The 22,892-nt window shown below is 31.4% G+C and overlaps 1 protein-coding gene across 1 annotated transcript in view; it reads left to right on the top strand.

Moving 5' to 3' along the window:
* The window catches only part of LOC106465095 (homeobox protein PKNOX2-like), a 44,344-nt gene extending 22,526 nt beyond the window's left edge, over window positions 1-21,818 (top strand). The window contains exons 4-10 of the mRNA XM_022392924.1: window positions 796-1,011; window positions 3,738-3,890; window positions 9,991-10,114; window positions 12,508-12,638; window positions 13,378-13,454; window positions 17,727-17,977; window positions 21,043-21,818. Of these exons, the coding sequence (XP_022248632.1) occupies window positions 796-1,011; window positions 3,738-3,890; window positions 9,991-10,114; window positions 12,508-12,638; window positions 13,378-13,454; window positions 17,727-17,977; window positions 21,043-21,203 (1,113 nt within the window). The 3' untranslated portion in view covers window positions 21,204-21,818. The remainder of the gene's footprint in view (window positions 1-795; window positions 1,012-3,737; window positions 3,891-9,990; window positions 10,115-12,507; window positions 12,639-13,377; window positions 13,455-17,726; window positions 17,978-21,042) is intronic.
* The last annotated feature ends 1,074 nt before the right edge of the window (window positions 21,819-22,892 follow it).

The raw sequence follows: 22,892 nt of genomic DNA, 5'->3' as shown, positions 1-22,892 counted from the left end.
CACCAAACATGCTCTCCCTTTCAGCCATGGGGGCATTATAATGTGATGGTCAATCCCACTATTCGTTGGTAAAAGAGTTGCCCAAGAGTTGGCGGTGGGTGGTGATGACTTTCCTCTAGTCTTACAATACTAAATTAGGGATGGCTAGCGCAGATAGCCCTCGTGTAGCTTTCTGCAAAATTCATAACAAACAAACATTTGTCAGAATAAACTTGATATCTTTGTGTTTCTTCCTAATCCAGTACTTATTTTATTTCAACACCTAACATATGAATGTTAAATTTAAAAATCATCTAAAAAAAAGAACATAACATAAACAGAATATTTTATTTTTGTTATTAAATACAGAATAAAATATTTACACAACTCATCGTGAACTGTTGCATTTATGTTGCAGGAACCATAAACATTACTTGTATGCAAACTTTTAATAGAACTATTTATCATCTTTTATTGTGTTATTTTGATAATAGCAAAAACTAATTTTTCTATGTTCATTAAAAAATAAGTCCTATCAGTTCAGAAGTATTTAACAGCAATGTAAACACTTGTCATTTATAAAGGGTGAAACAAGCAAATTTTCAAATGAAAGGTCTAATAAAGTTATGTCAATTTTTGTCAGTTTTGAAATAGTTAGAATAACCAAGAAATTAAATAATGACATATTTTTGTAAATATGAAGAGTTAAAGTCTGTGCTCTCTGATGTGATTATGAAATTTGTTACCAGCTAACAGTTTATTTTTCAACAAGTAATATGTTGAACTTAGTGTAACAGAATCTTAAAATACTTTCAGATGATTAAAGCCATTCAGGTGTTAAGGATTCATCTGTTAGAGCTGGAGAAAGTGCAAGAACTTTGTAAAGACTTTTGCAACCGCTACATTGCTTGTTTAAAAAATAAAATGCAAAGTGAAAATTTGCTTCGATCTGAATATCCAACTCTTGCTAATGGCACATCATCTTCTGCAGAGTCTAGTCCTGGAAGTACACCAAACAGCAGTCAACATCAGGTAAGGTTCACTTTGAATTAAAACTGAGATATAATATTATATAATACTTATCCACAATTAATCCATCAAGGATCATTGTTTGTTCCTGTTTTTCATATAACATCATCATAAGTGTAAGGTATAAGAATAACACTATACAGTGATATCATTTATACATGATATAAAAAAGTATAAACTAGCCATGATGTTACTTTTTTTCTCTCTCTCTCTACTAAACAGAATTTTATTGTAGACCCCCTCTCTCAATTTAATACGCTATTGGTGATAATTTTTTCACATCATATGTAATTGTTGAAAGATAAATGTATGATACTTTCTGAATACTTATCTCTGTTATTTCTATTACTTTTGTTATAAGCAGGTAGAAGTAAAGTGTTTCAAGTTCTTGGTTTTAATTTTCTCGGTTCATAGGGACATTTGTGTGTCCCATTTTTATGCAACACTTTCTTATTAAGGGTAACAGATTTAGCCAGATTTCTCATTCACTTGTATGTTGCTTGTAATTAGAGCCATACAGTAATGTGTATGGTATTATAAAAACGTTTCTTTCAAAGTCTTAAAAGCTTCTTTTTTTCAGTATCTAATATAACAGCTAAACAATATTCCTAACTTTCCTTTCTTTTTTTAACAATTTTTCAGGTAAAAGGTAATGTGTAATCAATGGAAGTATATTAGACTTTTAAAGATTCAGCCCCCATTTCTCTCAGTAATTTCTAATTTTAAGGCTAAAAAAATCATTGTTATTGAAAATTAATAGAATACCTAAACAAAGCAGAACGGTTGTATTTTCCAATGCCAATTTTGTATGACTGCTTCACCTGCAATGAATAATAGCTTTCCTTTATTTTCATAAGTCCTCCAACTGTATTAACTGGGAAAAAGAAATACGTTTTCCAACCCTTGACAGTTACCATGCCCACCATCTATAATTTGCCTTGATATCTACAATGTACATGTTACATAGTCATTAGAAATAATTCAATTTACACTATACTCTACCAGTGGTTAATTTGAAGTTAATGCACAGTTTTCCTTATTGTGTACATGTAACTGCCATTCATATTGTTGTCTGCTTAATTGACTATAGCACTTACTGTTGTTTCTTACCTAAATATGCTATAGTTGGAGAGACAGTTAAATTGTATTTAGGTCTTACTTTAATATTTTAGTTATCTATGTATTATGCATTTTTTAAAAACCATACTTGAACGGTTTAATCATTTTTATAAGTTAAACTTGTTGCCTGGATTGGGAAAGGTTATAAACAAGATGGCATGTATAAGCAGCATTTTGTTTTGGCAACACATGTCTGCAGGGAGTCTCCTGAAAGACCTTCATAAAACCCCACGGGGATCAGTTGATGTATGGGCATAAATGATAATAGATGAGGAATTTCAAAGAAAAATTAAAAATAAAATATAAGTGAAAAGATAAAGACATGAAATTATGCATACAAGAAAAATATGACTATTCTAGTGAATTTCTGTGAAGAGTTGAAAGGTATGGTCATATTACCATTTGTTAATTTTAAACATTTCATTGCACTGTTTGTTGATGATAAAAGAAAGAGTTAGTGATATAGTACAGAAAATGGAAAATAAAATATAAATATTATCCTTAAAAACTTTTGATATTAATTTATGAGGTTCTATAGGTTATGTAAATGACATGTGAAAGCTATAAGATAAAAAATAGTATTTTTACACTTCATATAAAAATCACCTTGCAGGTGAACTATTCAGAGTACGAATGCAAATAACTACATTAAATAACGAATTTTTATTAGAAATAGTAGAAAAAAATCAATATTAAAGATTTTATTTTTCTGAAACTACATACTTTTAGGAATGTTCTTGTCAAATTTTAAACAATTCCATCCACCACTTTTATTTTTGGAATGAAATATGATGCAAGCAACATTACCTACTAAAAAATTAGTAGCCGGTAATCATAGGGATAAAAAAAAGGGTGCAAGTAGAAACCTCTAAGGTGTGCTGGTCATTTTTGAGAGGAAAGTAGCAGGAAAACATGGTTCTGCTTTGTCCCAAATGACTGCATCAAAGAAAAGTTTATAGTGATCAGAAGTTTAGGCAAGAATTTACAGATACTTTCCTAAAGAAAGTGAAGAGTAATACCTACAGGGCTCTTATTTATAATACACTGTAATTAGTAAATATTAAATAAAACATAATTAGTAGTGACTCCATGTACATTTATATTTTTTGCTATTTTTCCTTGTTCTAGCAGGGATTACTATTTTTCAAAATTTATATTAGCAGATCTGCCTATGTATTTATATAGTATGCTGCTTTGATAATTAAGAAAAGGTATTGATATATAGATGTTAAAAGAAACTAAATTTTATGATTTATGGAAAAAACCTTAATATCTTTTTTTTTTCAATCATTATTCTCTATAACTTCTACCATTTTTCAAACATCCAAGATAGCATAAGGTAAGCCTTCAACCAAAGGTGACTCGCTTCACAAATTTGGTGCAAAATTATAAAGTTAAGAACTGAATAGGCAGGCTTCACTTTTTTTTTTTACTATTTAATGTCATCTGGTAATCAGAATTTTAAGAAACTGCTAAATAAATGTGTTTGTTTGTGTGTGTGTGTGTGTGTGTATATATATATATATATATGACTTCCATTTGAAAAAGGAATGTAGAAACTCATCACTTGACACTATTATTATCATTGTGCCTTGGTTTGTTTTTGACAGCCAGGCTTGACAAGTGATGGATCTCTTGGTAACATAGTTTTGCAGCAGGGTATGTCCCAGAACCCCATGATAAGTCCAAGCCAGATTGTTTCAGGTGGAACAGTCTATCAGATGGTACAAACACCACAAGGCATTGTAGCTCAGCCAGTTCAGGTTAGTATATTATTTTGTATGCCTCTGGCTTTACAATATCATCACTGAAATAAAATAGAATTGATAATAATGCTTATAAAAACACTTAGTAAAAACAACAAAACACTTTTAAAAGATTGGGTATATTTTTGTTATATTTAATTTTTTTTAACCTTACATGAATAAGAACGAAAACCTAATGCTATACATCTTCAACAATACCTCATCTCTGCATGGAAAATAGCTTGATCCCTCATGTATCTGCCAGTGAGAATTGCACGTCACTAGCCTTGAGCTAACTCCCACCTAAAATGCATGTGTTTAACTGTTTCCAATGGGGCCACGGGTGAAAAGCCATGTCATCTCGTTTGTTGATTCGCATTCAAAGTTTTTATGAACTACTATTATGTGAATAAATTTGGCATCAAACTGTAGATTATAATTCAAATTCTAGTATTATACATTACTCAACTTCTTAATATAAAAGTAAATATTAAAAAAAACAGTTAAACATCGATTTTTTTTTTGTCACGTGGTATGTTGAATACAGCACTGGTTCAAATTAGATGTTTGTTATGTCAAAATACTAAGTCTATAATTTTGTATGAATTAGGAACTCAAATTACCAATATTGACAAGCTAGAATATAAAATAAAAACCTCTTATCTATTTGGTAGGATATTGCTCATGTAATGAATCAAACTCAATGGCACCCTTCCCACTTCTTTCCAATTTTAGAAAGGCTCTCTTATATACACTTACTTCTATATATACAACGAATAACCAATCAAAAGCTCAGAATGTCCCCTAGAGGGTTTTTTAGCCATTTTAAAGTCTTAGGACTCCATCTCTTTCTTTCAACCAAGATTTCAAGGAGGTAGGTTGTGTCTTTAGTCTGCTTGAAATTTCATATTTTTTTAGACTATAATACAGCTTAGTTTTACTAAGCTTGATAAATTATAGTGGAATTCTATGGTATTGATATAGTAATTTATGAATTTTGGGTTATTCAACTGTATATATAAAACCTAAAAAAATTATTTCTTTTCATATCCTCCACGTGCAAAATTTTAAAAGGCTTATCAACCTACTTCAAGCAGTAACAGAGTACAAAGACCATAATTAGAAGAGATAATTGTTTGCTTTACTTCTTTATTTACTGTCCTGTGTTTAAAAAAAATAAGTTTAAGAACTTATTTCTAAATAGCAATAATCTATATACATGTATAATGTATAATAATTGAAATGTGAATGTATTTAATAAAATGCTAGTCTACTAAAACACAGCCAAGACAGGTCACTTTGTAAAGACTAAAGGTCAGTTTTATATTATTCAATATGGTAACATGGGCGCCGCATCATTGTAACTTCTGTATTGTTAGCCAGGCATGGCTGAAAGGTCTTTATAATAGATATATATAAATGTATAATGTTATGAGATTTAAGCTATTTAATCTAAATATTGATCTTTTCATGTTATTTGTTGTCATTCTAGAATGAAAGAGGCATAGTTTGTATTTATTTGCCAATTTTTTATGGTGGTTATAAGATCGGTTAAGTCTATCAAACCCGTACAGAGATTCGTTAGTGAAAATAACAGATAAAATTTAAAGTTTTTTCTTAAGAAATGTTTGATAAAGATTTCACATGTGAAATTTGAAAACTTTCTGATGCATAAAAGTATTCTTAATCTTAAAATTAAAATTACTTTGCATGTTGGAAAGGTAACATGCGAAAAGACTAAAAAGGCACGAGAAAAACATTGCTTTACAAACCTTAAGACTTAACAAAAAAATGTGATATTATGCATACAAAAGCATTGTACTGTTTACTGATAATCTGCCAAATTTTGTTAACATGGAAACAATGGAACGTCTTGTCACTAAGATTTTTTGCTTTTGGGAACTCTGGCTTCTCTCAAATCACTCATTCCTTTAGGCTGCACACACATGCTTCCTACAGTGGTAATTGCTGGACCAGTGGAACCTTTCTTGGGATCCATTGTCCTCAATTGTGCAACTCCTCTCTTCTTTTCTTATTGGCTAAACCATGCCAACACCATGGCAGGCATCTTCCTGCCACCACCCTGACTCAATCTTTATCTCTTTGTAGATGCTTACTTCTCTGGGTGCATCTGAATGACAACATGCAATGAGCTGTGGAGGTGCATTCACTCCACATCAACGTCTTTGATCTTCTTGCCATCTATCGGACATGTTCCCATTTCATTACTCTTCTTGTGGATTGGTTGGTCATGATCCACACCAACAATTCCACAGTTATTTCTTATATCAGCTGCTGGGGGTATCTGTTCCAGAACTCTTTGCTTCTGTGCATTGGACCTGCTATTCTGGACTCATTTCCATTGGGTTCATCTCATGGCTTGACATGAGCTGGGGGGATCTGAACTTGGTGGTAGATCATTTCTCTCAACTGGACAGCATTTTACATCAGGTTTTTCATTGGTTTCACTCTCAGTTAGACACACCTTTTATTGATGCCTTTCCCACTCCTCTCAACACCAAACTTACCTTCTTCTTGTCCCCAGTTCCTTATCCTTTAGCCCTGGCATTCGACATTCTCAACCAGTACTGGTCTCACCTTTTTCTATATGCCTATCATCCTATTTGTCTTCTCCTTCATGTCCTCACATTGATACATGAAACTCCTTATCAGGTCCTGTTGGTGGATGCCTCTTTAGCCAGCACATTCCTAACTTTTTCTGCTTTATAAATTAGCATCCAGGTCCCCTCTTCCTCTGCTGCATTTCCACTCTTTCTTGCTCCAACCACACATTTCTCTTTCACTCAGGGATGTCATCTCTTCCTCTGCATGTGTGAGATACACCTGGTCTATTGCCCACAGGGGTTGATTCTCTGATAGTGTAGCCTTTTTTTATCCCATTCTTATCTGTCTGTCAACAGAAGCACCAGGTTTTCTATGTTGGTCCATCAGCCACTCCCTCCAGGCCATACTACTGTGGCCCACCTTTCAACTTTTTTCACCTGGTTGTTTAATCCTGGATTGTCAGTTTCCACTATTGTTGGTTATTGGGTGGTTTTATCAATTACATTTAACCTTCTTGTTACCCTTAGGTTTTTCTTCTCCCTTTCCTCACCACTTTGTTCTGATCCTTCCTTCTTCACTGACACCCTCATCCTACTCTCATGCCCGACCTGGTACCTTGATGTGGTTTTATGCGCACTTCATTCAAACTGTTGACTTCATGTTCATTATACCATCCTTCTCTGAAGAATTATTTCCTTCTCCTTCTCACCTCTGGTTGCCATCACTTGGATGTACATGCCACCAATGCTAACACTACCTTTCACCCTACTTACTTGCTTCTCACCTACCCATACTGGGCCTTTCTTCCTAGGATTTTAGTTGATTGGGCAAGTGATTGTTCTTTCACATTTCATCACATCGAATTCAGCTGCTGTCTCACTCTTGCATCTCATTTTCACTGAGCCTTGGATGAGATCCTTCAGGCTGATATTTAGACAAATATATACACGTTCGTCTCCCATTATCTTCACCATCTGGCTGTTTCATCTCCTGTGGGATTTTGACTCCCTTCAGTCACCCTTTCTTCAATAAAACTAGACTCCATCTTTGAGATGGGTAGGTACATTTTTCTTGTACATTACTCTTTTCTCACCCTCTTATAGGATCTCCCAGGTGGCTGGTGTTGCTTCCCAGGGTATATTCATTTCCCACAATTTGCACTGAGCTAGGGTTAACAGAAAATGCTCAACCCATCTGCCCTGGCTCTACCAGTGCCCACTGTCAAGATGGGGTTTTCCACAAAAGACCACTAGAGATTGTCTTGTGTTATTAAAATTTCTCAGTTGTCTGACCCAGACTGTACTTTCTGTGAACTATCATAGAAAAAGCCAGCACCAAGGAAGTGACAGCCTTCTTTGGCTCATGCTTACTGGCTTTTAAATAATAGGGTTTTGTGGTCACCCATTGCACTGTCTCCAATAAAAGACCTTTCAGGCAGGCATCCAATGAGGATCTGGCCACTTCTCCAGGTCTCCCCAGTGTGAATACCCCTCTTCAAATGGAGCATGGGAGACCCTTGCTACATACCATTTTCTAGGCACTGGGGTGGTGGACCTTGGCAAATTTCTCACTGATTATGTACAGCAAAACATGATGCAAAGCAGGGCAGTGGTGGCACTGTCTTTGTAGTGGTAATCACATCTCAATTAGCTAATTTGACCTCTTTCTGCAGCAGGATGGATCACCATCCCCATTCTTATGTGTATATGGTCTGATCGAACCCTGACCATACTACACTTCTTGGCTCACCAACCACTTGTGTGCAGGTGCTTAGTTGGTCATGCAAATATTTTGCCCATCCCTGAAATACTTTGTATTCTTTTACCTTTCCCTCTCTTTCCTTCTGGGCAAAAAGTGTACCTGGGTTGAGATGAGATGTGAAGGGAGTTCATCTAGATTTATTGATTGATTGCACCAGCTCCTCCACCATTTCGTGAAAGTCTGGCTATTCTGTGTGTGAAGGTAAGATATTATCTCAGAAGTTAACATTTTCTTTACCTGAAAATGTACTTCCGATAGATACTCGCCTCATCACACCTTTCCACCCCTCTTCCCTACTTCTGGTGCACTTTCTCCTTTCCTCATCTATGAATGAAGTTATTTCAAGCACAAATGCTTAAGGGAAGCTACTGTGCAAAGAGGTTGTATTGCCCTCCTATTGGTGTAAGGCTGTTGTCACATGATGATGTCATCATGCAGTTCACATTATACACATGCTTTTTAAGTGGGAGTTAGCTCAAGGCCAGTGGCATGTAAATTTCAAAGGCAGATGCATGAGGGATCAAGCTATTCTATGTGTAAAGGTGAGTATCTGTCGGAAATACATTTTCAGGTAAGGAAAATGTTATCTTTCATTTTAATTGAAGTTATGCAGGCAATTGTTATATTTATTAGATATTATTGAGCATTGTTTAATTCTGTTTATTGCTTTTGTAAATGGTTCTCAGACAGAGCTCAAAATTTATGCTAACAAACTAGCAAATTGCTGGTTAATATTGTATATTTTTACTATTTCAACTTGACCGGACATGAAAGAATTGCAAGTACACATTTAAAAGGAAGATTTACAGATTTTTACACTAGAGTATTAATATATCCATGATACATGCCATCTATATTTTAAGATTCTGTGTATAAAAGGTTACTATAATTGAAATCAACAAGATCATCTCTCTTGCCAGTACCATGCCAGTTTTGTAATCCCCAGTTGAGTTATTTAGTATACCCAGTCTAAGTATCAAGAAATGGGGAAAGGGAGACCACAGGTTCAATTTGTTTGACTGGTTGCCAAGACGATAAGCATTTAGAACAGCCAGCTAGAATCACCATTAAATCTCTGCAGTGCAGTTTGCCAGTAGTGTGGGTTATGTAATTAGAAATACTGTACCCAAATGGTTGTTCATTAGAGATGATAATAAAATATAAACCATATTAACTACGTATTTTTTTTTCCCGCATTCCTTTTAATATATCTATGATTAACACAATTATTAGTCTTATTGGCTTCTAATGGTTTGCCAGCTTTCAGTATTTAAACCATGACTTTTTATGATAAATATTCTTTTTTTTCTAAAGGCTTGTTGTCAACAGTAGGGAACTGTTGACTTCATCAATCTGTGCACTTGTGGCATAAATACATCACTTTCCACCCAAATCAAGCTTTTTTTACTTATGTAAACTAATTAAAAACTGTTATATATATAGATAAATTGAGTTTTGATATTCAAATATATTTGAAAAGAAACTTTATATAGAAGTCTTGTACAGACTTTGGATATATACATATTTATTAACATTTAATACATGAAATATTAATTATGTCACAATTAGAGTTAATTTTAGAGAAGAATCATGATGATGCTAGTAGCAATCCCAAGTTTGCTTGGGGAAAAAAAATTAACTGTCAACCATTGCTAATGCCTTCCAAGGTTAAGGTCAAGGCCCATCAGAAGCAATATATATTCAAGTTGTATAATAATAACGATTTTAAATGAGCTAGAAATATATTAAGCTTTAAAATGTTAAGTGGGTTTGTTTTGTTTTTACATCTTAGATTCAGAATACACAGATTCAGACAAATACAACATCATCTCATATAATTCATGGGAGCACTCCACTTTCCCAGATAGGTGCTTCTTCTAGTGGAGCACCAGGAGAAAACAGGGTTCCACCTATTGGTAAGTGACCATCCTGATAAAAAAAAAATGTTTTGAAGCTAGTGGCACTAGTTGCATGCTGATGTAGTTTAATATTCCATCCCTGTTATACATATATTATTCCAGTACATTTTGAGCTGGAATTCGTTTGTGAAAAAGGTTGAAAGAACAGAAAATTATTGTTGCAGTCTTATGAATTAGTTAGCAGTATTAAGGATGTAGGAATTAGAAATAGGCAATAATTTTTCAATTTGATGTATTTATTCAAAAGAGCTGCAAATAATAATGATTAAGACATAATCTTACTATTCACAATCACTAAATGAAAGTGGCTTCACTCATCACTAACTGTAAAGGTTAAATAGCATTTCAATCAAAGTTTTTGTTTTTCTGTATTATTATATAATTCATAACATCTCATTTGTACATATTTTTACAGAAACTGTGTTCAGTTAGTTAACAGTTTTCTTTGAAAAATCTATCAACAATCTGTTTCTTAACACATTTGCATTTCTTAGACTTATTGTAAGGTATTAAATTTTTTGGTGTATATGTATACATCTAAAAAAATTGGATGGCTTTATTGTGTTCAGAAATGGATGTGTGAACTTATCTAGTTTTGGTTTTTGACTTTTCTTTGAAAACCTTTAGTTGTGACATAGCAGTAGTTTGACATGACCCACTGGTGGGTTGCAGAATAAAACACAGTAAAACATTTTTCATTTTTAAATTATTTATAAAATAATCAGCTTGAAATGTATGTTAACAAACATATTAGAGCACTATTAGACTCTACTAAAATACAATAGAACAGGACCCCCTTCTCTCACTAATTGAGCATGAGCCCCATAAAATTGTCATGGTGGTCGGATGAGTTCATTATTTGGGAAAGTTTCTAAAACTCCTGTGATAAAGGATTGAAAATTTATTCATCCATACCAAGTAATTTTTCAATATTTTCATTATATCTAAATACTAAAAATACAAATTTTATGTGTACTTGGGTAACACAACAGTCTGTATACTGTTTTCATAGGTTATCTCTAAATGGTTTGTTTACAACCACGTCTAAGACTTGCAACTGCAAAAGTCATCCCTCCAGGGATTATCACCATGTCTGTGTTTACCCTTTCACTGTCGCTGGGATGTATATTTCCCAGTGAGAAATGTTTCCCACTGTCATTCAAAATTGCTCTGCATGACATATAGGAGTAAAATGAGTATTTATTGGCATCCCACCTAAAGTTGAAATAGATTTCTCTCAATTTTTTCTACTTAGCCCTTCAAGTAACCAACGAGGTGCCTAAGCAGAATGTACGACAACTGCATGCTGGCGAGTAGTAACCCTAATTATTATGTAAATATGCTTGATACACTTGACTCGGATAGCTTAGAAGATAGTGAAAGTGACTCAAGTGGTGATGAAGAGGCAATGAGACAAGGAGATGCTAGCTCTCCATCTAGTGATGATAGTTAAGATTATGAACCTGGACCCAGCAGAGGAATGCGTAAACAGCATCGACAATGGGAAATATTTGTCCCAGTCATAGTGCAAGGTGGTGAGAGCACTGGGAAATACACATTCTAGCTACAGTGAATGGGTTAAATTAACATAGCTTATCTTATGCTTTATTGTAACTGAGGCCAGAAGTAACACAAGCAGATGTTAGAGTTGGAAACAAGGTCAACAACCTTATAGTAGTTCACTGATTGCATGTTCACTAGGTGCCTCATAGCATAGACCATGATTATAAGGCAAGTTGGATTTTCATGATCTCAGTTTCATAAAATAACATTGCCTTATATTCAGGATAATACAGTATTTAAAGGATTAGGTCTACTTCACAACTAAGTATTGCACACTTTTTTTATTTTTGTACTTCATTTTTAAATTATAAGACAGGGATGCAAAGTAACAATCAACTTTACTTGATTATATAAATTAATTAATTGAAATAACATTTCTACCTAATAGTACAAATGGGGTAAGATTTGGGCATATATTATAAGCATACTCTGTCTGCCACATTGTAAATAAGTTTTCTTCAAATGTGACCATCATATTCTCTATAGTTTTATATGTAATTCAGAGAGTGCTTTCTTCTGATTATGAAAAGTTGTTCAAACTGCTTATTTTTTTCGATTTCTGATATTTATATTCAATTATAGGGATTTCATGCTAAATCATTTGTCTGTATATTAAGGCTAGTTAAATAAAGTTGAGTAAATTATTCCAGGTGTAAAAAAAACAGCTTATTCTTTATTTTTTAACAACTTAGTATTTCTATGATTAAAAAAAACAGGAAAACAATCAGCATTTGAAATTGAATAAGAAATATTTTAATCTTCTGTATTGTAAATGTCACACATTTAGAAATTTATGAATTTTAAGAAGTTTTTCTCCACTGTAATAGCTCCTAAAGGAATATTATCTCAAGGAGACAGTGAGGAAGAAGATCTTGGAAGTAAAAAGAAACAGAAAAGAGGTGTTCTTCCAAAATATGCAACTAGTGTCATGCGTTCTTGGCTCTTCCAGCACATAGTGGTTAGTCTTCAGTAACTTGGTTGATACAAATATTCTGTTCTAGTTCAAAAATAATTTTAAAAATTGCTATATTTGTATATGGTTTTTCTTTTCATATCTTTGATACAGGTGTAGGAATTGTGACTTTTGTAAAAGTCAAATCATGCAAAATTACTAGAAGATTTTTTGTTGTTGTTGGTATGTGATGAATTATCATGTTGAAGTTGCATTGTTGGTGAACATCTGTATTGTAAAACATCTAACCTTTTTTATTGTGTTAGTTTTATGATATATAGTGAAGCTTACCTTAAGAAAGTATAGCCTTTTATAAAAGTGTGTAACTATGTAGCAGGGTAATTATAATGTTTCTAGTGATAACTGTTTTCAATTTTAGCTCTTGTACACAGAGATGATGTATATATACATGGTGGTTTTTCTAGCCTAATACCATTCATATGAGAAATTTAATTTTTTGTAACTTTTTTTTTATGGAATACAGTAAACTGTTTTCTTTTATTTAATGGCTTCAAAAATATGAGTAAACTATAGAATGTCTTAATAATATGAACTTTAAAGTTCTTTCTACCATTATGTGACAGCTTAATATGAAAGTAAGAACTTATTATATTCGTAAAATAAATGTTTTACTGCTGCCATGATCAGTTTTCCTTTTCAGCAATTTTGTTTTAAAATATATTACGGTAATGTGGTATTTTATGTCAGATGCTGGTTATACACGTATATTAATTTTTTACATTAGCATCCTTATCCTACAGAAGATGAAAAAAGGCAGATAGCAGCACAGATCAATCTTAACCTCTTACAAGTTAATAACTGGTATGTGAAATGTAATCATAATTAACTAGTCAATTTATTAAATTAATTACTACCCACTTGCCATAAATGAAATATTTAAATTTATTCAAGTAATAGAGTCATTGATAATTTATCAATCATAATAGGTAGGCAAACAACAATTTATATGCATAAGGAAGAGTTTTATTGATGATGGAACATACTACAAGTTTCAATGGAACATTGGCCTGTGTTCTTCAGGTATGATCTGTAATAATACAGGATTTATATATAGTAACAAAGACAAATGACACAAGGATTAAATGTGATGGAAATGATGTCAGGAAAGGTAAAGATCAAGTGTATGAGCAGTGAATAGACCTTGCCAAATATGGCTGATGTTGCTAGGGCCATTATCACAGATAAGTGAGAGATTGTTTGCTTTGATGATTTCTATAGTTTCTAAATAATCTCTTCCTTTTTCAGTTTTGGGTTGGTGTAGGAGAATAACTTCATCCCAAAGTATTTTATGACCTGTTTCAAATTGATGATATGTTTAAGCAGATATCTGAAGTTCACCTCTACACATTTCCAAGGATCATGATATTTGTCCTATGTAATTGTTTCCACTTTCACATGGGATACGATATATATGCCTTGCTTTTGTTCCTTTATTAGGGATTCTTTTGGGCTAGGTAGTAAGGTTTTATTCTTATATGAAGGTTTCAATGCAGTTTTTACGATGATGCTCAAATTATTAAATAGGCTATTAGTTTCTGGCATAAAATGGAAACGAAACGTTTAATCCTTGTGTCTTTTTGTCTTTGTAACTATATATAAACCCTGTATTGCTTAGTACAGATTATAAAGAAAACATGTAGTATGTTCCACCAAGAATAAAACTCTTCTTCATGCTGATAAATCATTTGCTTACCTATTATTAAAAGACTATTGTGTTATGAATATAAACAAAAACAACAGCAACATGTATGCAGTTCCAAAGAAGTTAATGATTATCTTTGGAGTAAAGCATAAAGATTTTAAACTTTTATCATTACATTAAAATAAGAAAATGTTAAAATTTCACAAACAACAAAAAAATCAATTTCTTTTCAAGCCACCATTTAGACTGAAAGTAATGATATTCATGAGCATTTTACAAATTTACAAACATTAACTAGTACAGTTTACAGACTTATGCATTACATAAGTATCACTAATGGGCTAATAGCTTTTGTTCGATTAATCAGTAAAAGGAAATGCAGAATTTTTATTGTTGTTGGGAATGCAGTAATTAAAAACACTACATGCTAATGCCTTCACTTCAAAGGTTATTAGTCCTCTTACAGAATGAGTGTTACTTGCATGATATGAAAAAAATACCTGAAATTTACAACAAGCTAGGCTACTTATGATTTCTCAGAGATTATGTGTTTAACCCTCTTACTACAAGTTTCAGACTTTCCATACTATAAATTTTAATATGTTTTGTGTATCTTCACAAAATTTGGCAAGCTTTTAGTAAACATTGCAAGTCTTTAGTACACAAAAAATCAGGTGTTTTGATAAATTATTTTTACTCAAAAATTTGTCCCAGTGCAAAGTGATTTTCATGTTGAGGTCAAAAGTACTTTTCTTCATATGAAAAATGTCAGATTTCATTTGTGTAATTTATGAAACCTCCTAATTAAATATCAAACTTTTATTTTTCTTTGTAATACTTTATATTTTATCTGTTATTTTCTTTACCCTAACTCTGTATACAGTCGATCAATTTGACCAATCTCATACCCACCATAAAAAAAAAAGAAATCTAAATTACCTTTTTTTTTCTCTCTAGAATGACTGCAAATTGTAACAGGAAACTACAATTGTTTATTTAGATAGATTAAAGCTCATAACAATATGAATCTCTTTATACATAAATTTTATTGCCCTTTGATCTTTGTCTGACTAGTAATACCACCACCACAAAAGTTGTAAATCACTTGGCGAAGCCCCCCAGTGGCACAGCGGTATGTCTGCAGGCTTACAACGCTAGAAACCAGGTTTTGATACCCGTGGTGGGCAGAGCACAGATAGCCCATTGTGTTGCTTTGTGCTTAACTTAAAAAAAAAAAACACTTGGCGAATGTGTAGCTCAAATTACCATATTGAATTATGCAATATATAAGGTGCTTGTGAGTATACCTTGTGAAGAATTATTATTTTTATTTTTAATTATCTAACCTAGGATAACCTTATCCAACCTAATAAGTTTCCAATTTTTTTACATTTGATAAATATAAAATATACACGAAAAACGAGAAATATAGTATTTACCTGTGTCCTCTTGTGTTTTTACTGTTGATTGTTGATGGAAATTAAACATACTTTTTTATACTGAAGGTACTACCAGAATAAATTAATAATACGTTATTTCATAGATTAATACTTTAACTTTCTATTGGTTGTAAATAATGTAGTATAAAATGTCAGAAAGAATTATTGGCAATTTATGAAAGAGAGAATGTGGCAGGTGGGTCTGATTTTCTAGTTTATGGCTCCATAAGTAAATATGATTGAAGGCTTAATAATATCTAAATAATGTACATTAAATTCAGTACTTCTTGGGTGGCAAATTAATTACAGAAGAGGAAAGACCTAGAAAACATATGTCACAATTCTTATACTAGTGCAGATTGAGGATTTTTTAAATATTTCCTTATAAAATTAAGAACTTAAAACTTGTATTGAAATTTGATTTATTAACTACATTTAAAAGTCAAGTTTATTCACATGAAATGAAAATAAAGTAGTTTAACCCATTCAGTGCAGTGGGAAACATACATCCCTGCTGCTGTGAAATGGTTAATTAATTAAGTTTTGAATATAGCTTTTTTAAAAAGTTATGACATGCTCACTTTGACCTACCCATAGCAAGAGAGTTAAACAACATCAACCATTAAAATGTATATTTTTCAAATAACTGTAGTTATCCAATAAAATTTCATGAACAATATGAAAATTTAGATTTCTCATTAACTCTAGTTATCTGTTGAGAAACATCAAATATAAGAACATGGATTTTCAAAAATCCATATTTACCTATCAAATGGCAGTTTATAAAAGAACATAGATTTTCAAATAACCATGGTTACGTGCTAAAAAACACAAACAATAACAATAGTTTCTTGTTGAAACAACAACTATAATAAATTGAATTTTCCAGTAAAAATAGAAGGCACTTTACTACTAATTGGATGATACACATTTATTAATTTTCTAAACAATCAATTTTTTGTATGTATTTATTCCAGTTTTCACCAAGAAATTATTTGAATGCCTCATATGTTAAATCATGTGCCTAGTCTTCACACTGATTTTTAATAGTTGCTTGAAAACTAGCCTTATCAAATTCAGGATGAGAAATGCAATATAGAAACAAAAAAATTATACACACTGAGTTAAATTTTTGTTTTTATGCAGATACATCGATAAGATAAAATAAATATCTACATTCATGCTGCTATAATTGTGTTATTGACAAGAATAGTATTGTATCTGTCAAACATGGTTTGTACATATGTGCAGCTTTGCTAACTTAAATCAATATTAGTAACTTTTTTTTTCAGTCAGTCAGATTAATATATCCCAGATCTATTATATCCAGTACCTCATCTTCCATCTGTTTTTCAAACACACTCAAAGGAATATTAAGAAACTTTATGAATTTTTATCAGCTATTGTTAGAAACAGTTTTTTTCCAAGTAATATGCTAAATAGTAATGAGAATTGATATTTTATTTACAAAGTCCAACTAAAACTAAATTGTATTCATATTTCTAAGATACCTAGAATGCTTTTTCTGTATTGTATTATACCATTGATTTGTTACTTTGTGCTATTTGGTTTCATATATGTTCTAGAGACACAAATTTCAGATTATTTAGCCAAGTTTTATGTAAGGGTTCTTTTCAGTTGCTGTCATTTTACTGAATTAAGTAATTAGAGCTAATAGTAGGTAGACAAACAACAACTTAGAAGCATAAGGAAGAGTTGTGTTGATGGTGGAACATACTAATGTTTCAACAGAATGGTCTGTTAAAACGTGATATATTTCACTATCAATAAAACTCTTCCTTATGCTTATAAATCATTGTTTGCCTACCTACTATTATATTAGCATAATGTGCTTCCATACTCAAGTAACTTACAGCTATTCAGGTGTTTAAGCTGCATCTTCAAGACTTGGTTTTATTAATCTCAAGATGTCTATTTTCAGGAACCATGGTACCTATGGGAAATATTAAAAAGTCAGATTTATATTTGTAGGTTTATTAATGCCAGGCGGAGAATTCTTCAGCCAATGTTAGATGCCAGTAATCCAGATGCAAGTCATAAGGCCAAGAAAGTCAAAACCCAAACTTCTCGTCAAGCTCAACGTTTTTGGCCAGAAAATATTGCTACCCTTAAGCCAAATGTTTCTTGCAAAGCGAATCAACAAACAAACAGTATGAGTGGTAGTTGTAGTCAAAATACAACTCCTTCGTCAAACCACTCGAGCTCACAAGATGGCATGAATAGTAAGTATCAGTGATACATTTCTAACATTGCTTGTGCATGGTCACTAAAGACTGGGGATAATAATTCATAACATAAATATCCTAATCACGGTTATTCCATCTGCTCAAATGTATTCTGGATTACTAGAAACTAGGAATATTGATCTAGATATCCTTAGAAACCCCTGTGCTCTATGGAATCTAATATGATTCATAGACATTTCTATAAATATAAATAAAATTATGACTTATATCTCCGGAATGTATCGTTATTAAATTAATATTTTACTCTTACAGCTTCATCAGGAACTATCGATATCGTACAAGTTCTGGAGATATAGGTTCTGTTTCTATTTACATTTACTCAACATATTCATGGACAAATCTTTATTTTATTTTATTGAAAATACTTCACTAAGAAATATGAGTTTATGTATGTGAAAGACTTGTACTATTACCTGAAAGACTGCCAAATTTCATGAAAATATACCTACTATATTGAGAGTTATAGGTATTAAATCTATAAAGACTTCAAACAAGTACGGTCAAATTGATCGAGCCCATATTGAAAGTCTTAAAATTAATAATACTTTTCTTCATCTCAGAAATCTCAAATTTCTTTTGTGTAATCTCTTATTTTCAGTAAAACTTTATATTTTCTTTGTTATTTTCTCTACTCTAACTCTATAAAAGGCTGGTCAATTTGACTGACCTCATAACCACAAAAAAAAAATCTAAATAAATCTAAATTACCCTCCTTTTCTTTCTAAGTAACTTTAAACTCATAACAGTATACATCTATTTATAATTAAATTTTAGTATTTGATTGCCCTTTGAATGGTATCTAACTACTGTTCACACCATTGTAAGTTTTAAATCATTGGGGAATGTGCAGCTACATTACCCACAAGCTACTCCGAGCTGTTTGTGTACGTGACTCTTGAAATATTTTTATTTTTTTACCTAATTTTACCTTAACTAACCTAAAGAGATCTTTATTTTTACATTTTAGTTACTTTTACAATAAATATAGAATAAACATAAAAAACAAGAAATAAAATACTCAGTATTCTTTTTTATATATATATATATGCTCACCACTACCAATGAGACTTAACCATACTTTTTTTAAATGAATGGTTGTAGTGCACTAAAGAACATAGACTAATAACATGCAAAAAGCAGTCAATTTCCTCTAACAATCACAGTTTTACTGATTTTCTAACTATGCAACAAGAACCGTTACAAATGCATCCGAGCTAGCCGTTGTGATTCTTATTGGAACCAAAGTTGTATTAGAAGTGAAACTGACTATGCTGTATTCAGGACACAATGTTATACAATACATCATTTGATAGATGAAACCTTGACTTTCTATTGGTTATAGGTAATATATAGTTAAACTTAAGAGAGAACTGTTAACAAATCCTGAAAGAGAGGATATGATAGCTGGGTGTGGCAGGATGGGTCTGATTTTCTATTTGATAGCTCTGTAACCAAACAAAATTGAAGGCTATAAAATTTATGATTTGTCTAAGCAATGATGATTTTATAGTGAGTGATTTATGTTTAATTTCGTAGTTTTTGGGGGGGATAGATATGAAAAGATAGCTAGAGAAAATGTGTCACATGTCACACAAAGGGAAATTCAGGACTTGCAACATTAAAATTCAGGGTATAAAACAAACAAACAATATTTGTGTTAAGTTACTTTTTAATGATAAACTTTAATCCTGTTAGTTTTAGACAATTTTAAGATTGTTATTATGTGATCCTTAAGACAGATCCAGCTTAATATATTTTCTTCAGTTAAATAGCAGATTAAGACTACTCAGTTCTTCACACTGTATATAGTTTAGGTAGAAGAATGTAAAGGCTTACTGTCACTATTTTTTCTTTGACTAAAACATTAATGATCTGAAACATATCAATGAAGAATTGTTAAAATACAAGTCACAAGTGAGAGGCATTTTAACAATTATCATTCAGTGGTGTAGATAACCTTTAAACCTGTAGGGTTATGAAATTGTACATGACATAGATTTTAAGCTTAATACTACACATCTTTAGTGATGTGTAAAATCAGTGTTAAAATACTATGTATTTCTAAACCATTGACTAATTTTAAACATTATAAATGTGCACATGCTTTGAAAATTAACTTTTTTTAGGACATTTGCTAACATTTTTCTAACAGATTTCATAATGTATTTAGTGTTATCATAAGTCATAAAAGAATGTAAAACATGTTCAAAGCATTCATCAAATATTTAAAGTGTAGAAAGCTTCAAAATTTTGTCATTTTTTACTTTGCCTTTCAGAGTAACAAGTAGGGTAATTCTGCCTAACATCAAATCACATCACATGTAACTTGAAACTTTTTAACATTTGTGGACTTCAATAAAGGAAAAAATAGAATATTCGTAACTAGTGTTGTTGTCTTTGAAACTTTAAAGAGCTTTCTCACTGAGCCTAACTATCTTCTATTATAAACATAACGTAATACTGAAATTCACGTACTAACTTAACACTAATGAAATATCAGCCACATTATAAAAACTTCATATGGTTTTGGTAGATGTGACATAATTTTAAGCTTGTAACACATCACTAACAGTAGTATGGTATTGCCATACTCTGAATATTTGGAGATTCAATTTATATTAAACAGAAAGGTATGTTATACAACCTAGATTTTTACAGAGAGAATAGGATTGATGAACATAACATAAGCCTTTTTTTCCATTTCATATAGAAAATTAGCTGTAAAAGCACAATATCACATACTCATTATAATAATTACATATATGTTATTTCTAATAACAAAATATTTACAATTTATTCAGAAATGGTTCTTTTATTAACTATTGAAATTAGTAATGCAACTGTTGCTTCAGTTTGACATTGCAAGGCAGCGGTGTTCAAAGGGTTAAGTACAGTCTGATGATAGCTGAATAGCAAAAATTAGTTGAAAACTTAAAATCTTATCAAAAAAAATCTTTTCAGTCAAATCAATAAAAAATGTACAGTGCATATCATTTACCACATCAGTTTATATCTCTTAACTTGTGTATGCCTTCTTCTAGCAACAAAAGATGACAAAGAAAACCCACAAAGGAATCATCACACTCCTCCAACATCACCAGAAGGCAGCACAGGAATAAGCCATAATGAATCAGACATCTTGTCAGAAGAGGAGAAGATGGTTATAGAAGAAAAACCATCTGTTGAAAATTGTAAAAAGTGACATAATTACTTGTATTTATGATTCATAATTCTTTTTGTGATGACAGATTGTGTGGTAATGGAAAGTTGTACATTTTCCTGTAGTTCTTGTTAACCCTATATAACTATCATTTGAAAGTGCAATTTTGTCAAACATACTATCCTTTTCAAAGGTTAGTTGAAAAATTGGGTATCACTGGGATGCAATATTGTGATGTACATATACATATGTAAATTTACAAACAGTAGAAACAGCACATAAGTCTGCATTTAATAAAACCTATCAACTGTTGAAAGCAGTTTTATTTAATCAAACATAAGTTGTTGTTTCGTCCTAAATCTGATAACTCTAATAAAGAGAAAAATATTGAAAGAAACATTGTAACACTTGTATGTAGTTTTCAAAGTTATCCTGTCATTTTCTGACCACATGTTTTAATGTATAAACCCTAAATTTATCTGAATTTGTCATTCAATAGTTTCAGTATTCTCCTTAATATTTTTCTTCTTCTCTGTTTGTTTTACTTACAGACTAACATAAAAGTATTTCAACATATTGACATAACATGCTATGGTTTTGAGTGAACTTTATTTTCCAGTATATTTGTTTTTAAAATTGTCTATTATATATATATATATATATATATGTGTGTGTGTGTGTGTGTGTGTGTGTGTATATAGACAGAGAGAGAGAAAGAGACTTTAGCATAAAATATTACTAATAACCAGTTTAAAAGCTATCTCTTATTTTTTCACTTTTTGTTTTTGGGTTTGTTTTATTAAGTATTTCAATAAGAAAAAGTTTAAGCTTACGACTTTATTCAAAATCCATATTAGTCCAGTCTTTTACAGATCTTTAAGAATTTTCCAAGATGTGAATTTCTTGAAGTTTTCCAAGGGCCATTAGATATTTAGCATAGAAATATTTAAACTCAAAAGGTATTTGTGTTGATATAAGTATAGATCTAATTTTTGCTACATTGTAATGGATAATAGAAATACTAAAATTGTCAAGTTTATATTATAGAATGTGTATATTACTACTTTTTATATATCTGTTTCTATTATATTCCAGAAATCCATTTCATCACGAGAAAAAGGTTTTTATAGTACAAAAAAATCCAAAATATTTTTAGTACAATATTCTTGCCATGGGTCTTTTTCCTTCTTTTCAGTTCCTATGATTCATACTCACCATCAGTAAGTATCAACTTCAAATATGAAGTTGTCAGTAAAGAAAGGAAAAACTCAGGCAGAACTAAAATAAATCAGCCTCATCTCTAACTCTTAATACTGATTGTGCTAATCCATTGATTAAATTAATTAGTTAACTGTGGAATTAGTATTTAAAAAGTTAGAAATAATAATTACTTTTAAATGAAGTTTTTATATTTTCTTTATTCTTAAATTCATGTAGCTGCAAATATAATGCACTTTCATTTTTCTCTCTCTAAGTTAATGAAGTGTATTTAATTTACTGTGAATTTGAAACTACGTTACTTATTTATTTGTTTTATAGTGAGATAAATTTCTTCAAATGCTCGGTTTTTGTTGTTATGTTTTTGTATATATATATTTATATTCTTTCTTCAACTTTGCTTTATTAATGCTCTCACAAGCGGAAAAGTGAAAAACAGTATGAAAACTAGAAATATGAGTAACTAAAAGTTATAAGTACATTAATGAATATCTAGTTTTAAGTACAGGAATA

The sequence above is a fragment of the Limulus polyphemus genome, unplaced genomic scaffold (genome assembly GCF_000517525.1).
Source record: "Limulus polyphemus unplaced genomic scaffold, Limulus_polyphemus-2.1.2 Scaffold1834, whole genome shotgun sequence".
Lineage (NCBI taxonomy): Eukaryota > Metazoa > Arthropoda > Merostomata > Xiphosura > Limulidae > Limulus > Limulus polyphemus.
This window is presented reverse-complemented; position numbering and strand designations above follow the sequence as displayed.